This window comes from Rhinoraja longicauda, chromosome 9, assembly GCF_053455715.1.
Source record: "Rhinoraja longicauda isolate Sanriku21f chromosome 9, sRhiLon1.1, whole genome shotgun sequence".
Classification (NCBI taxonomy): Eukaryota; Metazoa; Chordata; class Chondrichthyes; order Rajiformes; family Arhynchobatidae; genus Rhinoraja; species Rhinoraja longicauda.
In genome coordinates, this window is record NC_135961.1 from 41,701,477 (window position 1) to 41,726,053 (window position 24,577).

The following is a 24,577-nucleotide window of genomic DNA, read 5'->3' on the forward strand; positions in this document are numbered from 1 at the left end:
AGGAGGGAGAGAGAGATCAGCCATGATTGAATGGTGGGGTAGACTCGATGGGCTGAATGGTTTAATTCTGCTCCAACAGTGAGAAGGGCTGTGCAGGTGATGACTGGACTAAGAGTCAGCAAACTAAATGTCTTCTGTCTGTGCTGGAAGTGTCTAGGCTTTTACAAAAACTCACAGGTTCGAAACAAATCCTGCAGCAGTTTTTTGTAACACGGCGGTTAGATCCATCTGCTCAGCTTGTTTGTGATTAATGATGTGGAAGGCACATAAAGTATTTGTTTGATGGATTTCATCTGTTGCATGATGATATTTCTAAGGGAAGAGATTATTTTATTCTGAGTTGGTGCTTGGCGAGTGGCTGGTGTTGGTGTGAAAAGTACCTTTAATGACGCACAGACTTCCCTTGTTCATTCATTCTCACCTGTGGATGTAAAATAGAGAATTGGCCTAGAGTGAGAAATTGCAAGAATATTCCTCTCCCTTTCCTCTCATTTCCTCTATCCCAGATGGGGTTGTTAACCCATCAGGGCTGCTCTGGAAACTGCAGGGATTAAAAATCAATCATCAGCACACGATTATAAACAATGATGAAAAAAGGTCATACAACTATTGAAGAAAAAAATCTGTGATTAAATATGCTGCTTGACTGACAGTTCAACTTACATATGATGAAAGAATGGATCATATGGGCTTATAATCATTGGAATGTAGAAGGATGAGAGGGGATCTTATAGAAACATACACAATTCTGAAGGGATTGGACAGGCTAGATGCAGGAAAAATGTTCCCGATGTTGTGGGAGTTCAGAATCAGGGATCACAGTTTAAGAATAAGGGGTAGCCATTTAGGACTGAGATGAGGGAAAACCATTTAATCTAGAGAGTTATGAATCTGTAGAATTTTCTGCCACAGAAGGCAGTGGAGGCCAATTCACTGAGATTTAGCTCTGAGATTTAGCTCTTAGAGCTAACGGAATCAAGGGATTATGGGGAGAAAGCAGGAACGGGGTACTGATTTTGAATGATCGGCCATGATCATATTGAATGGCGGTGCTGGCTCGAAGGGCTGAATGGCCTATTCCTGCACCTATTTTCTATGTTTCTTACAGCAAAGGTCTGCCCTCTTTATACTCACATATCTATGTTCTCCAGAGATGCTGCCTGACCCGCTAAGTTACCTCAGCACTTTGTGTCTTTTTTTGTCTGTGTCAGTATTAGCAGGGACGTACTCCAGTGACCTTTATACAGACCTCCCAACTCTTCCAAATTTGGAGGAAAGTTTCTGCTTTCTTATTGCATTTCCGCCATTCTGATTTCGCTAGTGTCTGTCGCTGACTGTCCTAGTGCATCAGTCATTGAAAGGAAGCATGCAGGTACAGCAGGCAGTGAAGAAAGCCAATGGAATGTTGGCCTTCATAACAAGAGGAGTTGATTCCCGGAATGGCGGGACTGTCGTACGTTGAAAGATTGGAGCAGCTAGGCTTGTATACACTGGAATTTAGAAGGATGAGAGGGGATCTTATCGAAACATATAAGATTATTAAGGGGTTGGACACGTTAGAGGCAGGAAACATGTTCCCAATGTTGGGGAAGTCCAGAACCAGAGGCCACAGTTTAAAAATAAGGGGTAGGCCATTTAGAACGGAGATGAGGAAAAACTTTTTCAGTCAGAGAGTTGTAAATTCTCTGCCTCAGAAGGCAGTGGAGGCCAAGTCTCTGAATGCATTCAAGAGAGAGCTAGATAGAGCTCTTAAGGATAGCGGAGTCAGGGGGTATGGGGAGAAGGCAGGAACGGGGTACTGATTGAGAATGATCAGCCATGATCACATTGAATGGTGGTGCTGGCTAGAAGGGCCGAATGCCCTACTCCTGCATCTATTGTCTATTGTCTCACATTTTTCCGCAAAACACACGCCCCGCCGCTCGCCCTGCCCCCCGCCGCAGGCCCGGCCTCGCCACTGTACTCGCCTCACCTCACCGCTGTACTCGCCCCACTGCTGTACACGCCTCACCTCACCTCACCGCTGTACTCGCCCCATCGCTGTACACGCCTCGCCGCTGTACACGCCTCGCCTCATCGCTGTACTCGCCCCGCCGCTGCACACGCCTCGCCTCACCGCTGTACTCGCCCCACCGCTGCACACGCCTCGCCTCACCGCTGTACTCGCCCCACCGCTGTACTCGCCCCACCATTGTACACCCCCCACCGCTGTACTCGCCCCACCGCTGTACTCGCCCCACCATTGTACACCCCCCACCGCTGTACTCGCCCCACCGCTGTACTCGCCCCGCCATTGTACACGCCCCGCCATTGTACATGCCCCGCCATTGTACACGCCCCGCCATTGTACACCCCCCACCGCTGTACTCGCTCCACCGCTGTACTCACCCCACCATTGTACACCCCCCACCGCTGTACTCGCTCCACCGCTGTACTCGCCCCACCACTGTACTCGCCCCGCCGCTGTACTCGCCCCGCCGCTGTACTCGTCCCACCGCTGTACTCGCCCCGCCGCTGTACTCGCCCCACCACTGTACTCGCCCCACCGCTGTACTCACCCCACTGCTGTACTCGCCCCACCGCTGTACTCGCCCCGCCATTGTACACACCCCACCATTGTACACCCCCCACCGCTGTACTCGCCCCACCGCTGTACTCACCCCGCCATTGTACACGCCCCACCACTGTACTCGCCCCACCGCTGTACTCACCCCGCCGCTGTACTCGGCCCGCCATTGTACACGCCCCACCACTGTACTCGCCTCGCCGCTGTACTCGCCCCACCGCTGTACTCGCCCCGCCTCGCCACTGTACTCACCTCGCCTCGCCGCTGGCCCGGCTCGTCTTGTCGCTGGCCCAGTCTCACCTTGCGTCGCCTCGCCGCTGGCCCGGCCTCACCTCGCTTCTCGCCGCTTGCCACTGGCCCGGCCTCACCTTGTCGCTGGCTTGGCCTCACCTTGCCTCTCGCCGCTGGCCCGGCCTCACCTCGCCTCGCCTCTCGCCACGGGCCCGGCCTCACCTGGCCTCTCCTCTGGCCCGGCCTCACCTGGCCTCTCCTCTGGCCCGGCCTCACCTCGCCTCTCGCCGCTGAGAGTCAGGGGAGAGGGAAACTAGAGGTAGGAAAATGTACAGAACAAATCAGAGCCAAATGCGCTTAAGGTTGTTCTACGATTCTTTGATTTTATGTCACACTCTGAATTTTGCTAGATATTTCATGCAACATTTGAGAAAACTATCCAAAATATTTTCAGACCTCAATTAACAGTCTTTTGCCCCACATGCAACCACTCATTCAGAAAAACCTATTCTTGTAGAAAAACCTGCTGCCATTCTCTTTGACGGCTACTGTTCAGCCTAGATGTTCTTCCAGATATCTTTACAGTTTTTAACCTGTATAAGTAGATCCTGTGAATAGTAATTAAAGATTTGGAATGCATTAAATGTGATGGGGTTAAATGTTAAATCCCTCAAAAATGTTGGATCCCTTAATATAAATGGCAAACTAATTTCATCTCCGAAAGTTAATCACCCTATGTTACCCATTTCGTAACGAAATTGGTAGGTTAATTTCCACCCAGCCTGTTTCTCGTTTGCATGAACACAAATCTTGCCAGTTGGCATCGGGATCAGAATATTTATTCTATGATTTCACGAAAGACCCAGTAGCAGATTACGTTTCTTTTTTTTCCTAATCAGATGTGCAGCACTTTGGTCAACGTGGGTTGTTTTTAAATGTGCTATACAAATAAAATTGACTTGACTTGACTTATTTAGAATTTGCTTTATCAAAAAGTTCTGTGAACAGAGGAAATCTTACTGATAAAGGGGAGTACACAGCATGCCAACCGGTATCTGAAAGAAAGGTATGTTGATCACCTTTCTGCAGATGGCTGATAACGCACTGACTCCCTACACTCATGGAGGATGTACCCTGGTACATTTCTTCCTGGTACATTTATGCCAATTGCTTTGAATCTTACCACTGAGTCTTGAACTGTGTCAGGGAAGGTAGGTCAATGACACAGGATCATCAGTTCCAGCAGCTGCCCCCTACTCTTGATTTCAGCCAAACCATTAATGTGATGATTTAAATTCACAATTTATGCTCAATTTGCATACAACAATGTAATGACTGAATGTGACAGCACCTCCAGGGAGGGGGTGTAAAAGTGGTGAGAGTACAAGTAAGAGATTGAAGATGTCAGTGATGAATATGGCCAGTTCTCAATTTCATATTGGCTATCAATTTCATAAACCGTCTAAAGTCTCCAACTGGGCTGGCTGCTTTCTGAAAATTTACCATCATGAATGCAAATCAAACTTCCTCCACCAAGATGTATGGGACAAAGCTAGAGGGGGGTGGGGGCGACTGCCTAGGTGAAACTTTGTTTGTCTGGTTAGAACAGGCCTAAAAAGTATTGAGGTCATCTGGTAGAGCAGTTTCGTTGCCAGAGATTAGCACTGATTTTGGCTTGTATCCCAATGACAGTACGTATACCCTGCAGAATACTTGAGCAGATAAGCGATTATCATTTTTAGTTTCAGTGTATATTGTGAAGCAAGTATTAATCCAGGATTGGAGAGTTGGGAGTTGAAAAGTAATGACTATATTACACAGGCAGTCAATGCCATCTGGTGGCTATGTACAGGTTAAATCCTTCTGCTGTAAAAAAGCTTTTGGTTTATTGGTGTATACCATGCCTTGACAACTTTTGTCAAGTTATGTTGTTAAGTTCAACTTGACAAAACAAAGCAGAATCATTTAACTTGTGAAAAACAAACACTTTTAATGCACTGAAAATACAGGGAATATATTTAAGAGGTCAGGCAGCATCTGAGGAGAGAGAGAGAGCCGAATTAATGTTTCATAAGATGACATTTCATTCAATGGTAGATTATTACCCTGAAATTATGTCGCTTCCTCTTCACATGAAGATCTGCTTTGAACCTATCTGGTTCAAAATATCCAGGCATAGTCGGCCTTTAGATTGCTTGGATACACATAACGTGATTAATCAATCATTTCTAACCCCAGGATCAAGGAATATCCGAAGGCATCTCTTTCTGTCTTCCTGGTGAGAAAAGGAAAGTGAAAATAATTTTCTTTTCTACAAGATTAGTCTTGCTTTCCCCTCCCTCCGAATCGGTTCTCATCTTCTTCACTAACCCCAGACAAACAGCTGTTAACAGTATGGCTTGTGACATTTTGAGAGGTACCTCTTACCTCCTTTTCCCTGAGTCATAGGGCTATACATCATGGAAACAGGCCCTTTGCCCCAACTTGTCCATGCCAAGCGAGATGTACATATACACACGCCACATTTGCCTGTGTATTCGTATTGGCTCGATTGTAATCATGTATCGTCTTTCCGCTGACTGGTTGGCACGCAACAAAAGCTTTTCACTGTACCTTGGTACATGTGACAATAAACTGAAACTGATTTATTATTGTCACATGTATGAGATACAGTGAAAACGTTTTGTTTGCTTTCTATTTAATCTAATTAAGTTTATTTAATTTAGAGATACAGTGTGGCAAGAGGCCCTTCGGCCCAATGAGTCCATGCTCAACAATGTTCACCCATACACTCGTTCTATCTGACATTCTACAGACAATTTACAGAAGCCAATTAACCTAGAAACCTGCACATCTTTGAGATGTGGGAGGAAACCCACACCAGGACAAAAACCCACATGGTCACAGGGTGGAACCGACACACTGTGCAGAAACACCCATAGTCAGGATTGAACCTGTGTCTCTGGTGCTGTAAGGCAATAACTCTACTGCACCACTGCTACCCCATAGTGAAAAAAGAACAATACCAAAGTGCAAAAATACAAAAAACAAATATAGTGTTACAGTATTATAGTGTTACAGTTGCAGAGAAAATATGCAAGGTCTGCAATGAGGTAGGTTGGGCGATCAAGACTAGCTAATGAGAGGACAGTTCAGTAAACTGATAACAGCAGGGAAAATGGAATCTGGTGGTACGTGCTTTCAAGCTGTTGTCTCTGCTGCCCTGCAGGAGAGGGGAGGAGTGGGGATGACTGGGGTGAGAAAGATCCTTGATTATATTGGCTGCTTTCCCAAGGCAGTATGAATGTAAGTGGAGTTGATGGCTGAATTCGTCAGTCTCCTGTCCTGAGGAAGTAGAGGCGTTGGTTTGCCTTTTTGGCCGTACACTTCAAAGTGGTTGGTCCAGGCCAAATTATAGGAACTTAAAGTGCTTGGCCATTTCCACTTCATCACCATTTATGCTGTTTGGGGCATGGTATAGTTTAACTAAGATATAATATAAATGCATTTACTATTTTGAGTTAAATTCACACAGGAAAGTAATGAATTTGCATTTAATAATTTCAAAAATGTGCTTCCTTTTGGAATGAATATTGTAATTGTTCAGAACATGAAGAAGCCAAGAGAGGGACAGAGGGAGGGAAAAGTTGCAGCTGCAAGCTTTAATCCTGCCTTGTGAATTCTTTAACAATTCTCTCGGTTGCGTAGTCTTCCTTACACTGGCACTGAGAATGGAACAATTCATCCCAAATTCTCAGTCTGGACAGTAACAGATGGTCTCCACCTCTGCACTCTGCAGCTGAAGTAACCACCAACAATTTGGCTCTCAGTGCCCACATATCTGCCACACATCTGTCACCAAGAAAATATTTTATAGTCTTCCACTGCAAATGACTGGGCTCACTTATATAAAGCAAGGAAATGGAGGAAAGCATGCTGTGTCTGAAACTGTTCAGGGCTGCACCACATCCTGTGTGTGAAATATAGTGTGAATTCAGGTTGAGATTCAGGCAGGTTCTGTTCATTTAAAGGACAGGTCTAACCAGTAATCATATACAGGTGTTGATTACCCTGTCAACATGTGCTTGTGGCAGGTTGCTTCATTTCCCATGCTGGTTAGCACGCAACAAAAGCTTTCCACTGTACCTCGGTACACATGACAATAAACTAAAACAGAACTGAAACTTGTTTATTTTCCTGACTCAATAACGTCAATCTGGAGAATAATGGCAATCTCATTTCCATCCTGATATCGCTTCTGGATTTATATCACATCTGGTTTCCGGATTATATCACATTCCTTCTATTTCTGTAAACAAGAACAAGGAAAGATATCTGACAACCATGCACCCATGTCCTAATACGCATTAAGTCCCATTCACCATCCACAGTACTTGCTGACTTCCACTGGCAAGTAATAACTCCATTTAAAAACCCTCTTTTTTTTTGTTGCAATCCTGTAATCTCCTCAAGCCATATAACACTATGAGATCCCAGCACTTCCAACAATTCTGTTTTTTCCACATCCTTGGATTTATTCACTGTGCCACTGGTATCATATCATATCATATCATATATATACAGCCGGAAACAGGCCTTTTCGGCCCACCAAGTCCGTGCCGCCCAGTGATCCCCGTACATTAACACTATCCTACACCCACTAGGGACAATTTTTACATTTACCCAGCCAATTAACCTACATACCTGTACGTCTTTGGAGTGTGGGAGGAAACCGAAGATCTCGGAGAAAACCCACGCAGGTCACGGGGAGAACGTACAAACTCCTTACAGTGCAGCACCCGTAGTCAGGATCGAACCTGAGTCTCCGGCGCTGCATTCGCTGTAAAGCAGCAACTCTACCGCTGCGCTACCGTGCCACCCGTAGGTAAGTCTTCAGGTGCCAAGGCCACAAGTACTGGCATTCCCACCCTAAATCTCTCTACCTCTCTTTCTTCCTTCGTGATGCTTCTTAAACCCCACCACTTTGATCAGGTCTTTGATCCTCTGGCCTGCGCATAAGAAATAGGAGGAGGAGGCTAATTGATGCTTCACATCTGATTTGCCATTCATTGGGAATATGGTTGATATCTTACCATGTTATCGAATTTCTTGCACAAAAATATTTTGTTAAGAGTAAACAGTAGCCTGACGACACGGTGGCGCAGCAGTAGAGTTGTTGCCTCACAGCGCCAGAGACCCGGGTTCGATCCTGACTACGGGTGCTGTCTGTACTGAGGTTTGTACTTTCTGCTCGTGACCTGCATGGGTTTTCTCCGGATGCTCCGGTTTCTTTCCACACTCCAAAGACCTACAGGTTTGTAGGTTAATCGGCTTCGGTGAAGATTGTAAATTGTCCCTAGTGTGTAGGATAGTGCTAGTGTACGGGAGGATCACTGGTCAGCATGGACTCGGTGGGCCGAAAGGCCCCATTTCTGCTCTGTATCTCGAAACTAAAAGTAGCCAATGTAAAATACATCACTTTTCGTGTTGATCCTGATAGGGGCATCATGCAGTCTTCCTTAATGCATGGAGGTTCAGCTGTGGCTCATGGTTCTGCTCGGTTTCCTCTAGATCCACTCGAGAGCTTTGAGGGACTGCAGGCAGAGGAATGCGGCATTCTGAATGGATGTGAGAATGGGCGCTGCGTACGGGTGCAGGAGGGCTACACATGCGACTGCTACGATGGCTACCAGCTGGACATAACCAGGCTGGAATGTGTTGGTAAGTTCAGCCGCAACAAGTAGAAAAGTAATTGCTTAATGTGTACGAAGACAATAATACAGTGTAGCCACTGTTAGGGTCAAAGCAGGATAATTGAAACATTATCTTTTTCAAAATCCTCCTCTTTCCTGAAATTGATTCTGACTCCATTCTTATGACCCACTGCACTTCAATATTCCTATAGTCTTTATTAAATTGACACCTAGTTATATTTTACCACCGTAAACAGCTCATGTCCACTTTGTGCGCGGCCCACCCCCCTCCCCCACAATAATTGTTCATTGTTGTTCCAGAGAAGCCACTCTTGATAGTTGGCTGACCAAAATATAACAGCAGCATGTAGAACAGATCACGCACTTTAAGAAGGCAAAAAGCATAGGCAGAGTCTGCTTTAGAAGCGGCCTCTGCAGAAGTAACCATGCAACTATGTGTTGTAAGACATTGGAGGTGTTTTGACACTTTAGGTTTGAACAAAATGCTTTGCACATAACCACACAATGGGACACAGGGTATATATTTACCCCTCTGTTGTGTACGTTCAAAGATCATTTTGCTGGTGCTAAACTCTACTTCTGAAATTATTGAGAAGCTTTAAGGGCCTGTCCCACAGGCGATTTTTTTGGCGACTGTCAAAGTCATAGCAGATCGCCGAACTTTTCTTTTACCTGACGACAATGACCACGACAATGTCGAGTCAGGTCGAGATTACAGTCTTCTGAAACATCGCAAAATTCCCACGCTGTCAATGCTTCTCCGGTGTCCTGGTTTTCACTGAAATCACTGACAAGTCAGTAAGTACTTGAGTTTTGAACTATAACACCTTGTATGGGTTACTTAAAAAACAAGCTTCACTGTAACAAGGTATAAACTGGATTTACTTCCAGTTTACTAATAGCTGTATTAAAAAAATTTTTTTTTAAGTGGTTAAGTGGATTTTTGTGAAAGGCGTGTGGGCATTCTTTGAAAATGTAAGGGAGATATATATCTGGTTTCTGGGTTGCATATTTGGGTTGGAGCTCACTTTAAATGTAATGGCTGAGACCAAAAACATTGTGAAAATTCCCATGCTGTCAATGCTTCTCCAGCGTCCTAATTTTCGCTGAAATCACTGACAAGTCGGTAAGTACTTGAGAGTTTTGAACTATAACACCTTGTATGGGTTACTTAAAAACCAAGCTTCACTGTAACAAGGCATAAACTGGATTTACTTCCAGTTTACTAATAGCTGTATTTTTTTTTTTAATTAAAAAGTGGTTCAGTGGATTTTTGTGAAGAGTGTGGGCATTCTTTGAAAATGTAAGGGAGATGCATATCTGGTTTCTGGGTTGAATATCTGGGTTTGGAGCCCACTTTAAATGTAATGGCTGAGGCCAAAAACATCGCAAAAATTCCCACGCTTACCTGACCGTCAAACTGTCCCCTCCAATCAACCTGTCAAATGGCCTGACGATAAATAAATTCGTTAAACACAAGCATTTTATGGTATTTTGTAACGACTTTACTTATTTTAATATTGTGTGCTTCTAAATGCATCTTAAGAGAACCTATCAAACCTGGGGACAGCATGTGACAGCGACCGCAATAAGCTACGATTCCTGACGACAAGCCAGCTGTTGCCGAGAAATTTCAAACTGTTTGATTTCTCAGCAACGCACGGAGATCCACTACGATCTTTGGAAGACTCCTCACGATCATGCCCGCGACACCCCGGTAAACTGTCGGCGACAGCCTAGTCGCCGGCAGTCGCCTTAGAATCGACTAAGTGGGACAGGCCCTTTAGATTGATTCACTTTGCTAATCCACGGTTGTCCAAACACTTTCACTGTTGTCTGGGCACTTCAAATGAAAGTGCTAATTGTAAAACTGATTTGGCAGGCTCTGGTAGCTTAGAAATAATTTTCTCCCAAATGTGTTTGCCGTTAAATTAACTGTATTTAAAACATGGGTAACCTCCAGTGCTTCATTTTGTTTCTCTCACTTCAGATGTCAATGAATGTACTGAGCTGAATGACAAAATGTCATTGTGTCGGAATGCCAAGTGCATCAACACCGATGGATCCTATAAATGTGAGTGCCTGCCTGGTTATGCAGCCTCAGAGCAGCCCAATTATTGCATAACCTCAGAGACAGAGAAAGAGTCTAAGCTGGAATAACCAGTGACGATCTTAGGCCACCACACCCCAGCCCCTTGCAAATCTCACACTTCGCTAACAAGCAAAGAATGAACACGATCACATTGCCTCCGCATCTCCACCCAACCCTTTCCAAACATAAAAGTGGAAAAGAACTGCCTGATATGAAGAGTCTGCCTGCCATCAGCGACCGAGGAAGTGGAGCCAAAAAAACATCTCATTTTCTCCATCTCATTTTCTCAAGATGGGAAAATAAGCCCAATTCTGCCAATGAACAGAAAGACCAAATGGATTCTTGTTACGTTTTTCTTTTTGGTAAGAAAAGGAAAAACTTCTCAGTAAATTACTAGTAAGGACATCCAAAGCGAGAAAGCAAACTGTATCTACAGTCATTCACTCAAAATAGTATTTGTTATTAGCACACAGTTTACACTATGTATAACGACGGTGAAAATATTTTGTATTACTGTTGTAGACGTATTTGATAAAGTGCAGTATGTGTTATACTGCTTTAACTTTAGAGTTTTATGACAAATGTAAATTCTTTGATAGCAAACTTATAGTCTTTTTGTATGTTTTTTTAAGGAAAAGGTTGTGCTATTCTGTGTCTGGAACATTGGTCAGTGACAGTTTTTACCTTGTTATATGTCTGCCCTGTGGAGCAGACATGCCACTGCTATAAGGTTTTTTTAAAGTTTTGTACAACCATGGAGATGTGAAGTTCTTAGTTATGTTCTCCACACATTATATACTGCACTACAACCACATAGTTCAAACTTACCAGATCGCAAAGCTGCTACAGGACAGCAGGAGGATACCTGATGTGTACATTTACACTGAAGATACAAAAGAACCAAATTATTGTATTGTAATTTGTAAATTGAAAAAAATACACAAGCAAATAGCTCTTGTATGATCATTTTAAAGCATATTAAGTTGTATTCTAAACCTCTGTAAAACCTATGAAATAAATCACTTTATGTAAGTGTACAAATTGCCCACTCCTGAAGCAGTGAAAGTAAATGAATGTGTACAGGACATTTGCATATTGAGGCATACTGAATACTGTAGTATGTTTACATAGATAGTGATTGGTTTTAGCCAGAGTCATGCTTTCCAACTCTTTCCCACTCTGACCTCCCAGATCCCAACCACATATACTGTTCCAAAAGGCCAAAGCAAGTTCAAAGAAAACCATCCCGTCTGTGACTAGATCTTCTGGACTTTAGCTGAGTTTAACAGTTTTCCATAATTGGGAATTGAATCTTGTTTTTCCTGTTTTCATAGTTTGTTTTTTCTTTTTCTATTCATCAATTTATATTTTAACTATTTGCATCTCCTCTGGATCCATCTTTCATTTTGTATGTTCCTTTACCCATTTCATCATCCCTTTTAGAATCATCAATTCATAAAGTACATAAATAGGTCCCTTCAGCCCACTGTCACCACACTGACCAACAGGCACCCAGTATACTAATCCTATTGTACACCAACTTTATCTGCCCACATTTTCATCAACTCCCCCTAAAATCTACCACTCACCCACACACCAAGGCCAATTTACAATGGCCAATTAACCTACTAATCTGCATGTCTTTAGGATGCGGGAGAAAATTGTGGCACTGGGAGAAAACCAGTAAGGTCACAAGGAGAACATGTAAACTAAAAATATGCCACAACGGAGGTCAGGATTGAACCCAGGTCGCTGGAGCTGTGAGGCGGCAATTTTACGTGATGATTCACTGTGAAAACCCATCTTTCCTGCATAACAGTGAGCAGAATTGTCATTTCATCTCTTCTATTCTCCACTCTGTAACAATACTTCTCCCTTGTTCTCTCCCCTTTCTCTGCATCTTTAGTTTTATTTCTAACTTTTCCCAGTTATATGGATGGCACAGTCGCATAGGGGTAGAGCTCCTGCATTACTGCACCAGAGGCCTGGGTTCGATCCTGACTACGGGTGCTGTCTGTAGGCAGTTTGTACGTTCTCCCTATGACTGTGTGGGTTTTCTCCGGGTGCTCCGGTTTCCTTCCACACTCAAAAGACATATAGGTTTGTAGGTTAATTGGCTTCGGTAAAAATTGTAAAACGGCCCTAATGTGTAGGATAGTGTTCGTGGATGTTGTGATCGCTGTTCGGCGCGGACTCGGTGGGCCAAAGGGCCTGCTTCTGTGCTGTATCTCTACAGTCTAAAGTTCTGAGGAACGCCATAGGCATGAATGGATAATTCTGAATCTTTCTCCACAGATGCTGTCTAACCTGCCGAGCATTACCAGCATTTTCTGTTTATCATCAGCTTTCAGTTGGCTCTAGATTCCATTTTCTTTCAATCCTCTCTGGTGTGGACTGGCGCTGGAGGATGAGAAGATGTTAACTTTATGTCGCTGTTTAAAATTGTAGGAAGGAACAAACCAAGCTAGCTAGTTTAACTTTGGTGATGGGCAAATTATTGAAATTGTCTTTGAGGGACGATGTAACCTGCGCTGTGAAGGACACAGATTAGTCAGAGACAGTCAGCGTGATGTGTTAGGGGAAGGCTATGCCCGACTAACTCAATTAAAATTTATGAGAAAGCAAAAAGTGGAGTCAATAGGGAACAGGAATTTGAACTAATCTGCATGGTTGTTAGCAGGAGCTTGCATAGTGGGATGTTCAAAAGTAAAGGTGTGTTGGACCTAAGGGAAAGAAGTAAGTGTGATCCAAAACTGACTAGAGAGCAGAAGGCAAAAAGTGATGGTTAACGGAGAAATTTGTGACTAGAAGACTACTAATCGTGGAGCTCCACGTTGGTCTTTAGTTTCTTGCATATATGTAGGGGACAAAGATATTTACAGATGATAGTACCACCTGCCATATCATTGGTCAGGAAGAAAGCATTCAATACACAAGGATTTAAAAGGTCTGGACAGTTGAACAGGGAAGTATGAGGTAATGCATTTGGATGGGTTCAACAAGAGAAGTCTTCACATCGGGGAATATTAAGTGGGTGGCAGAATGGAGAAGCCTTCAATTAAATATCCACAATTCTTTAAATGTAGCAGGAAAAGTAGATAAAATGGCTAAAAAGACATACAGGATTATTGGTCGAACACAAAGAACTGGAGTAACTCAGCGGGTTAGGTAACATCTCTGGAGAACATGGACATGTTCGGGCCAGAACCCTGCTTCAGACTGTTTGTAGTAGGGGGAGAAAGCTGGAAGAGTGATGGGAGCTGGACTAAGTCTACCAAATGAGGGGAGAAAGCTGGAAAAGAGGTGGGGGCTGCACAAAGTCTGGCAAGTGTAAGAAACAAGGAACTGCAGATGCTGGTTTACATCGAGTGATACGTGGATTCGGGTGAGGGGGGGGGGGGGGGGCTTTGATTGGAAAATAGGTGGACAAAGGGTAGAGATGAAAAGGAGATAAAAGGGTGAGAAGAGGAAAAAAAGGTTGTCAGTTAAAGAGAGAGGTAAAATGTAAAGCCAGAGGAAGGATATAGGTGGAAGGAGCCAAGAGAAGGGAGAAGGGGATTGGATAGTGAAATAAAAAGGTGCGCACTGAGGTGGTGAGGAGGCCAAGGAAAGAGAGGGGAAAGAAAAAAAAGAAGGTTTTGATACAAAAAATGGAAGAATTCAATGTAAGCTGTCTAACCTATGTGTCTCCATACAGCATTATATCCTTTAACACACTGAATATGTGAGCAGGGAGTTAAAGCCATAATTATACACAATGCTGATTTGGGCCATCATTTGACCATTGTGTACAATTATCATTACTGCTATATAGGAATGATGTAATTGCTCTGGAGAGGTGATTGACAAAACTTCTGCCAGGACTGGAAAAGTTTACCCAGAGGAAAATTGGTAGGATTTGGGCTATTTTCTTTGGAACAGGGAAGGCTGAAGTGAGACCTGATTGACATGCATGAACTTGAGGGGCAGAGACAGAGCAAACAAGAAGGAGCTATTTCCCTTCGTTGAGCAGTAAAAAACAGAAGGCTTGGATTTAAAGTAATTGGTAGGATTAGAAAGGCGAGGATTTTCTTTTCATCCACTAGGTCTGGAAGTCGATGGCTGAAAGCTCAGAACCCATCACCACACTTGAACACTACCAAATGTGAATGAGAAAAGCCATGCCCTTGCAGAGCTGTAGACTAAGCACTGAAAGGTGGGTAGCTTCCGACTTGCGAGAACACAAAGTATGAATGGGCTCCCTGTTGTCATCATTCTTGGAAAATTCTATAAATAAATTGACTCTATAAAAGACATTTGGACAGGTACATGGATAGGAACGTTTTAGTGGGATATGGGACAAACACAGGCAAATGGGACTAGTTTAGATGAGGCAACCTGATCGGTATAGACGAGATGACTTGAAGGACCTGTTTCTATGCTGTGACTAATTCAGAATTGTTATCCTTGTGTTCACGAGCAAAGAATTCTGTGCTTCTATCTAGTATGTAGGAGCATAATTGTACATTTTTAATATAACTGGATCTCTGTGGATTTTTTTGCGGGGCACAGACGTTCACATTTCATCATCATGCCTTCTCTCCTTCATGCAAAACTAAAACCCAGTGATCCCAATCTGAACAGGCTGGGGATAGACACAACATGCTGGAGTAACTCAGTGGGACAGGCAGCATCTCTGGAGAGATGCATTTTGTGTCTATCTTCAGTTTAAACCAACATCTGCAGTTCCTTCCTTAACAGACTGGTGAATTTGTTCTGATGCAAAGAGAGATTCTTTATGGTTAGTGTTGTCTTTTCTGATCGAATGCAGTTCCTAATTTCCTACACAAACTTTTTCTCCCCAAATCTTTAGCTTGTGAATGATTTGCACTCTTGTCAACAATGTAACATAAGACTCCTGTTATAGTGATGGTCTCCTAGCAACCCAGATGTTCATTATGAAGGGTTTATTGACCTTTATAGAAATATGGTACCAAGAACATCTCAGTAAAGGGTGCCAAAGAACAGCTGCTTTTTTAAAATAATACACCGTCTTGTTTATACAGCCTGGGGCGTCTGGCAAGTGTGTTCTGGGGATCTGATAAAGCAGTAAATTCTATGGAGTCAGCATGCATAATGCAAAAAGTGCCACCTCCTCCGATCAAGTTGTACAGGCATGAGGAAATAGTAGAATAAGAGTTAATCAAACAGCCTTAATAATCATTGCAAGACTGTGCATTTGTGCGTGTGATAGAGAGAAGGTACAAGAATGCTACAAAAATGACGGGAATAAATTATAGGGAAAGATTATAAAAAGTCCTTCTCTGCAGTCCAGAGAGAATGCTTCAGAGGTGCCTCCCTACCCTAGTGTACATATAATATTAGGTTGATTTATGTAATGAAATACACAAGACATGACCAAAGTATGACAGAGATCAATTGTAAATTGAAGTTTGTGAAAATTAAATTTTAAACACATGTCAACTTGTTTACTCAATGGGTGACATGTTTGATTTAATTCTCCTGCCTTGTCAGAGGAGCTAAATGGTGGCACTGTATGAAACCCAATTGATTCGTGGAATGGGAGAGGTACAGAAATTGTGAACCATGCTTGCTTTTTGCCACAATAGGTGACTAGAAATTAGTCGGAGACGGCACGGTAGCGCAGCGGTAGAGTTGCTGCTTTACAGCGAATGCAGCGCCGGAGACTCAGGTTCGATCCTGACTACGGGTGCTGTACTGTAAGGAGTTTGTACGTTCTCCCCGTGACCTGCGTGGGTTTTCTCCGAGATCTTCGGTTTCCTCCCACACTCCAAAGACGTACAGGTATGTAGGTTAATTGGCTGGGTAAATGTAAAAATTGTCCCTAGTGGGTGTAGGATAGTGTTAATGTACGGGGATCACTGGGCGGCACGGACCTGGTGGGCCGAAAAGGCCTGTTTCCGGCTATATATGATATGATATGATATGATATCACTGTCCATTTCCAAGCAGTTACATAATTTAATGAGAAAGGAGGGGTTGTCTAAAGGCTCTGATTAGACTCCCAACAATAAACTCAGTAAAAACCCAGCCCCAAAACCTCCACGGATTGGAAAGTTTCACAAGTCTAGTCATCTGCAATTCCCTAGAATACGTACAATATGCCTTGTCTCCAGCTTTTAATATGTTGTATCCCAGAATATTATCATTCAAATTAAATGTATTTAATTTGCATTTGAAAGATTTGATGTTTTGTGGATTTATTGTTAAAATAATATTTTGGCAGATTTATTTGATTTGTATCTTCCTTGTCTTCCCGTACGCGCCTCCTGCAACCTCTAGTTCCCTATCGCTTCACCCATTTTGGTTGCTCTCCTGTATGTCCTTTCAAATGCTGTTAGAGCTTCATGTTCTGCTATCCAGCCCACCATCTTCAGGAGCTTGGTACCATTTGCAGTTTAAGCCGTCATGTCACCAGAAAAAGGTAATTTGGGATGATCCTAAAATCTCAAAGTAATGGTGGCTCCAACCTTTATTACAGCAGGCTGACACCTGCTTTTTTTGTTACTTTTTTGCATATCTTTCATTCATTTGTTCTATATCTCTCTACATCTCCATCTATAACTCTCGTTTCCCTTTCCCCTGACTCTCAGTCTAAAGAAAGGTCTCGACCCGAAACGTCACCCAGTCCTTCTCTCCAGAGATGCTGCCTGACCCGCTGAGTTACTCCAGCTTTTTGTATCTATCTTCTTCGGTTTAAACCAGCATCTGCAGCTCCTTCCTACACCTTCATGTCAATTATCGCTGTGACAATGCATTCTTGGGTGAGGGGTAAGGAAACCCAGCTGTGGTTTAACTGCATAAGAAACTCTTCCTTTTCTAATGCTTTATCAGCAAGCAACAGGCAATGCACTCATTTTCTCTTTAATTTTGGAAGCCTGAAAATAATGCTGAGGGTAGGAGCTAGTAGGCAGAGGAACCGTTCTTGGGTTAACCTCACGCCAAACTATTCAAAATTACAAAACGGCTTTTCTTTATTGGGAAGTTGCTGAAAAGAAAATGTAAGGTACTTTCCTCTGTTGCAATTTTCCTCTTTCCTCATTCTTCACAAAAGTACATGCCATACCTCAATCAATGGCCGCCACTCTGTGAGAAAGGAAAGGGGAGAATACACATCAACAAATTGCACTGGGAATGGCCCGAGGACATGAAATGTATTACATAAATGCTTTAGTGGCGGCTGGCTATTCAATAAGTGGAAGCAATTGACTGCTAAATTCGTAGAATACTGAGACTCTCTGGCATATTTGAGAAATAAAATATTGATGGTATTGCCAGCAAAGGCATTATTTACTGCCAGCTGTGCAGGAAGGAGCTGCAGATGCTGGTTCACACGGAAGATAGATACAAAATGCTGGAGTAACTCAGCGGGTCAGGGAGCATCTTTGGAGAAAAGGAATAGGTGACATTTCGGCTCGAGACCCTTCTTCAGACTGAATGCTGCCTGACCCGCTGAGTTACTCCAATATTTTTTGTCTATTTACTGCTGTTTGTTGTTGAGAAGGAAGTTTCCAGCAGTCTTCTTGAACCATTTTGTGAATGGTATGCACAGCATCTGTGTGGTGAGAGAAATGGGGAGAGTGTTGGTAAACCACATTGGTCCCACGTGCCTGCATTTGGCCCATATCCTTCTAAACCTTTCATATCGATATACCTGTCCGAATGTCTTTTAAGTGTTGTTATAGTACCTGCCTCGACTACCTCATCTGGCAGATTGTTCCATATACTCCCCACCCTATATGTGAAAATGTTACCCTTCAGGCTCCTGTTAATGTTTTCTCCAATCACCTTAAACCTATGCCCTTTGGTTCTTAATTCCCCTACCCTATCTATTCCCCTCATGATCTTATGCACCTTTATAAGATTACCCCTCATCCACTTGCTCTCCAAGGAAGATAGTCCTAGCCTGCTCCAACCTCTCCCAAAAGCTGGGCCTCTCTAGTCATGGCAACTTCCTTGTGAATCTTCTCTGCACACTTTCCAAATTAACAACATCTTTCCTACGGCAGGGTGACCAAAACTGAACAAAATACACAAAATGTGGCCTCACCAATATCTTGTACAACTATAACATAACATCCCAACTTCTATACCTGGTACCCTGACTGATGAAGCCCAATATACCAAAAGCCCTCTTGACTACTCCATCTACCGGTGACACCATCTTCAAGGAACTATGTACCTGCACTCCCAGATCCCTCTGCTCTACAACACTCCCCAGGGCCCTGCCATTCACTGTGTAGGCCCTGCCCTGGTTTGACTTCATTAAATGCATTGCCTCAGACTTATCTGTTTTAAACTTCATTAACCATTCCTCAGCCCACTTGCCCAACTGATCAAGATTGGAAAGTTGGTCAAGATCCTGTTGTAATTTTTGATACCCAGTTTCGCTAACTATGATATCACCCGCTTACTAATCATGCCTTTACATTCTCAGCCCCTATTGATCCAAATGCATACATATCTGATCCCTTAGAATACTCTCCAGTAACCTGCCTACCATAGATGTTAGGCTCACCAGTCTATAGTTTCCAGGCTCTTCTTGCAGCCCTTCTTAAATAGAGACACAACATTAGCCAGCCTCTAGTCTTCCGGCTGCTTACCGTGCCTAATAATGATTCATATGTCTCAGATGAACACAAAAAGCTGGAGTAACTCAGGGGGACAGGCAGCGTCTCTGGAGAGAAGGAATGGGTGATGTTTTGGATCGAGACCCTTCTTCATACATCTCAGCTAGGGTCCATGCAATTTCTTCACTAGCTTTCCACCGTGTCCTCGAATAAATCTGATAACGCCCAGGAGATACCTTAATTCGCTTTAGGACGTTTAGCACCTCCTCAGCCATAATACAGATGTCCCCAAGATTTCCATTATCTGTCCGCAGTTCCTCCATCTACATGTCCTTCTCCATGGTGGAAACAGAGGAGAAATACAGTGAGGACCTTGTCCATCTCCTGCATCTCCACACAGAGATGACTGCTTTGGTGTCTGAGGGGCCCTATTCTCTCTAATTATTCTCCTTTCCCTTAATGTACATAAAATTTATTTGGATTTTCCTTGATATTATCTGCCAGAGTATCTCCTGCTCCCATTTTGCTATTCTGATTTCCTTCTCAAGTGTGGTCCTCAGTTCCCGAAACCCTTCCAGGGATACTCTTGATCCCAGCTGCCTATATCTGTCCCATGCCAGTGCCTCAATTTCTCTCATTATCCAAGCTTCCTCACTCCCTCACCCCTTTCCCTTCACTCTTAACAAGAACATGCATGCCCTAATATCTTGTCATCACACTTTTAAAAGCATCCCACTTTTTGGACATTGCTTTGCCAGCAAGAAACCTACTCCAATCAACTTTAGTAAGTTCCTGTCTAATACCATCAAAGTTGGGGTGTAATGGTTAAATAGATGATGTCAGCTAAAATGGAGTTGTCAGCACCACATTTCAAACCCTGCTTAGGAAAACAAGTCGATGTTTTGGAAGAATGTGGAGGCTAACTTGAAGGGACCAGTAAATCATGAGGCCACCCCGAGGTCACTAAGATAAGCTTTGCCCTCCCAGAGACATCCAAGACTAGCTCGGGTGTCTGGTGGGACACATAGCTCACGCCATTATGGTACCAAAGAAGATAGCTAGTTTTGACCTGTTGTTCTTAGAGATAAAGTTATTATATAAGTGCATGTTTCCACCGTTAGAGTAGAGCTTCACCTTTGGGGGGGGGGGGGGGGGAGAGAGAGCTTCATCTTCAGAGAGAGGAACATCACCCAGAGGGAGGGAGAGAGAGAGAGAGAGAGCTCAGACCGTGATGTGTGCCTGTGCCAGCCAGTGCAGACAGAAGTCTCAAATACACAGAGGGGCGTGAAAAACCTGTTATTTTGTATTGTTACATTATTGATAATTTTGCTGTATTTTACTTGTATTTTGCTTTAATAAATAGTTATCTGTGCTCTTCATGATGTGCTTTCTCCATTCATTGATCTGAATCCTTGAATCCTGCATATATTATGTCACGGTTGGTTTTGCCCCAGTTCAGAATTTTAACTTGTGGGCCTGCCCTGTCTTTATCCATAACTATTTTAAAGCTAGAAGAACAGAAAACGTGGGTCCCAAAAGGCTCAACCATCAGTACTTCAGTCACTCATCCACCCTAAATTCTGATTAAGCGTTGCCCTTTCCCTTGTATGGCCCTCTACATATTGCGTGAGGAAACTTTCCTGAACACATTTGACAAATGTGTAAGTCCTTGGTACAGAATACAGAATAGCTTCAATTGTCATTCGTTTTACCGAACAAAATTAATTTGCCAGCAGTACAAAAAAACAAAAACCACAAGACACCCGACCCCAACACAAACATCCTTCACAGCGACTCCAAACACCCCCTCACTGTGATGGAGGCAACAAAACTTCCACTCTCTTCCCCCATGCCCCTCCCACAGACAGACAGCTCGACCCCTACCGAGGCGACCGACCCGCACAGCCCCCACAAGGAGATGGAAAGTCCCTGCGGCCAAGCCGCACCGGGCGCTGGAAAGTCCCGCGGCCGTACCGGGCGATGGAAGGCCACGTGGCCGAGCCGCGCCACGCTGGAAAGTCCTACGTAACGGGCGATGGAAAATCCGGCGGCCAAGCCGCACCGGGCGATGGAAAATCCCGCGGCCGCGCCGGGCGATGGAAGGTCCCGCAGCCAAGCCGCACCGGGCGCTGTTAAGTCCCGCGGCCAAGCCGCACCGGGCGATGGAAAATCCCGCGGCCGCGCCGGGCGATGGAAGGCCCCGCAGCCAAGCCGCACCGGGCGCTGTTAAGTCCCGCAGCCGAGCCGCACCGGGCGCTGTTAAGTCCCGCAGCTGAGCCGCACCGGGCGATGGAAGGCCCCACGGCCGAGCCGCACCGGGCGATGGAATGCCCCGCGGCCGAGCCGCACCGGGTGCTGTTAAGTCCCGCGGCCGAGCCTCGCCCCGAGGAAGAGACCTAAAAAAAATAAAGATTTCCCCCACCCCACCCCCCCCCCCCCCCACACATACACAGCCAAAAACAAAACACCCCAACACCAACACACAAACAAAAAAAGACAAAGGACAAACAGACTGCCAGCGAGCCGCAGCCGTTAGGCGCCGCCATACTATGACAGTCCCAGCTTATATTGGGAAAGATAAAATCCCCCACTATTACAACTTTATTAATCTTGCAGCTGCGTGCAATCTCCTGGTATATTTCCTCTTCTAATTTCTGTTGACTGTTTGGGGACCTATAGAGCACTCCAAACAAGTGATCATCCCTTTTTATTTCTCAGCACCATCCATATAGCCTTGCTGAATGAACTATCAGTAATGTCATCTTGGATTACTGTCGTGACATTCTTCTTGACCAATAACGTTACACCCCCTCCTCCTTTTCCCCACCTCTATCGTTCCTGTAGCACCTGTACTCTGGATTACTGAGCTGCCAATCCTCCCTCTCTTAGCTAGGATTCTGTAACGGTTACAGCAACCCAGTCACACGCACCTATCCTCGCCCTGAGTTCTTCCACCTTGACAATCATGCCTCTTGCATTAAAATTAAAAATTAAAATTAAAATTGCAAGAGAGAATTAGATATAGCTCTTAGGGCTAATGGAATCAAGGGATATGGGGAGAAAGCAGGAATGGGGTACTGATTTTGGATGATCAGCCATGATCATATTGAATGGCAGTGCTGGCTCAAAAGGCCGAATGGCCTATTCCTGTGCCTAATTTCTATGTTTCTATTTTTCTAAAATAAATGCAATTCAATGCCTTATTTTTATTAGCTGCACAATTAGCCAATTTTGCTCATTCAACCAATCCAATTGTTGCCTTTGGAAATCAGTTTGCGTGCGGGCTCACACTTGCGATGATGCAGACCCAAGACAGAAAGTTTGGTATGGGAATGGGAATGAGAATGGGAAGGGGAGCTAATATGGTTAGTAATCAGAAAATCCAGCAGGCCTTTGCAAACCGAGTGCAAGTGTTCGGCAAAGCAGTCGCCTCATCTATGTTTGGTTTTGCTGATGTACAGAAGGCCACATCGGGAGCACCAAATGCAGTCGAGGCCAGAGGTGATGAGATCAGTAATGGTATGGGAGATGGTGGGCTGCTGTTTATCTGTCATGGTTAGGGAGCAAGTTTCTCTCGACGTGACGTCCTTTACATCAATAACACCTAGCATAGATTAGGCCATCGTTTCGACAAGCACTTAGGTTCGGTCTGCCAGGGCCTGCTGGATCTCCCGGTTGCTAACTATTTTAACAACCCTTTCCATTCGCATTCTCACACCGATCTTTCTGTCCTGGGCCTCCTGCATTGTCAGAGGCCACACGGAAACTGGAGGAACCATACCTCGTATTCAGATTACAACCCAATGGCATGAATATTACATTTTCCAATTTTAGGTAGCTAACCTACAAAACCCCCTCCTTTCCCCCCTTCCCCCCCCCCTCTCTTCCTGTGCCCCACCTGGATGCTCATCTTTTTCTGTTTCCCCAACCATATGCCAATCAAAAACCCCTTTCACCAGTATCTACCTATCATTTGCCAGACTGTCCCATCCCCACATTCCTTCCAGCTTTCTCCCCCTAATACAATCAGTTTGAAGAAGTATCCCGACTTGAAATATTGCCTATCTGTGCTGCCTCATCCATCAAATTACTCCAGCACTATGTGTCTTTTGGTTGGAATGGGTCTCTGTTCGGTCTGCATTTGCCTCTTGGTTTCCCTTATGGGTTTGCACAGGTCATATCTAGATTTTCAGTACAGATCGGGGTTACCTGACTTGAATGTCTCAGACTTGGTCTTCAGGCAGAAGTGGATCTCACGGTTTGCCTATGGTATCCAGTTGGGTAACCCTCAGTTGACTTCCTTGGCACGCATTCCTCTGCTTAATGTCAGAGGTTAAGCTCTGATGAAGTCTGTAATGGCACTGGCAAAATCATTTAGGTTTTACACCGAGTCCTTGAACATGGACCAGTCCACCGACTTCAAGCAGGCACGTAGGAGCTCATCTGTTTGATCAGACTTGCATTGATTGACTTTCTGTAGTGGATCCATGGGCCTCAGGTTTTGCTTGTAAGCAGAGAGAAAGAGCATGGCCTAGTGGTCAGATTTTGCAAAATATTGTCGGAGGGTGAAGAGTCTTGAACCGAAATGTCACCCATTCCTTCTCTCCAGAGATGCTGCCTGGCCCGTTGAGTTACTCCAGCATTTTGTGTCCATCTTCGGGGGAAGGAGGAGTAGGTTGCGGTAACATGATGGTTGCTTTTAGCAGCAAGGGTGATGTTGTTCTGTGGCTCTTCTACTGTAAAATGTTAACAGCTTTTTAACATTTTAACAAAAGGCCTCATCACAGATAACAATGAGAAGGCCTACAGAGAGGAAGGAGGTAAAGGCACTAAACAGCTGGTGCCAGGAAAATAACCTCTCTCAATTTCAGCAAAGCTAAAGAGATGATGGTGGACCACAGGAGACAGCGGGGGAGTGGACACCTCCCCATCCACATCGGTGATGCTCAGGTTGAAAGGGTCAGCAGCTTTAAGTTCCTCGGTGTGCACATCACTGAGGACCTTTCCTGGACACTGCACACGGACACAATAACAAAGAAGGCCCACCAGCGGCTCTTTTTCCTGAGAAGACTGAGGAAGTTTGGCATGAACGCCAGCTTCCTCACAAACTTCTACAGATGCACCATCGAGAGCCTGCTGACGGGCTGCATTACAGTCTGGTACGGGAACTGTTCTGCCCACAGCCTCAAACCACTACAGAGAGTGGTGAAGACGGCACAGCACATCACTGGCAACTGTCTCCCGGCCATTCAGGACATTTCCTACCGGCGGTGCCTGCGGAAGGCACGCAGCATCATCAAGGACCACAGCCACCCAGCACGCAGGCTGTTCTCCTTGTTACCGTCAGGCAGACGATACAGGAGTATGGCTGCACGTACCACCA

At 44.5% G+C, this 24,577-nt stretch overlaps 1 protein-coding gene across 7 annotated transcripts in view; it reads left to right on the forward strand.

Moving 5' to 3' along the window:
• LOC144596672 (latent-transforming growth factor beta-binding protein 1-like) overlaps positions 1–20,343 on the forward strand; it is a 289,705-nt gene extending 269,362 nt beyond the window's left edge. For all 7 annotated transcript variants that reach the window (XM_078405313.1, XM_078405317.1, XM_078405316.1 and 4 more), the window contains 2 exons: positions 8,369–8,518; positions 10,502–20,343. In XM_078405313.1, coding sequence (XP_078261439.1) covers positions 8,369–8,518; positions 10,502–10,671 — 320 coding nt within the window. In that variant the 3' untranslated portion in view covers positions 10,672–20,343. The remainder of the gene's footprint in view (positions 1–8,368; positions 8,519–10,501) is intronic.
• The last annotated feature ends 4,234 nt before the right edge of the window (positions 20,344–24,577 follow it).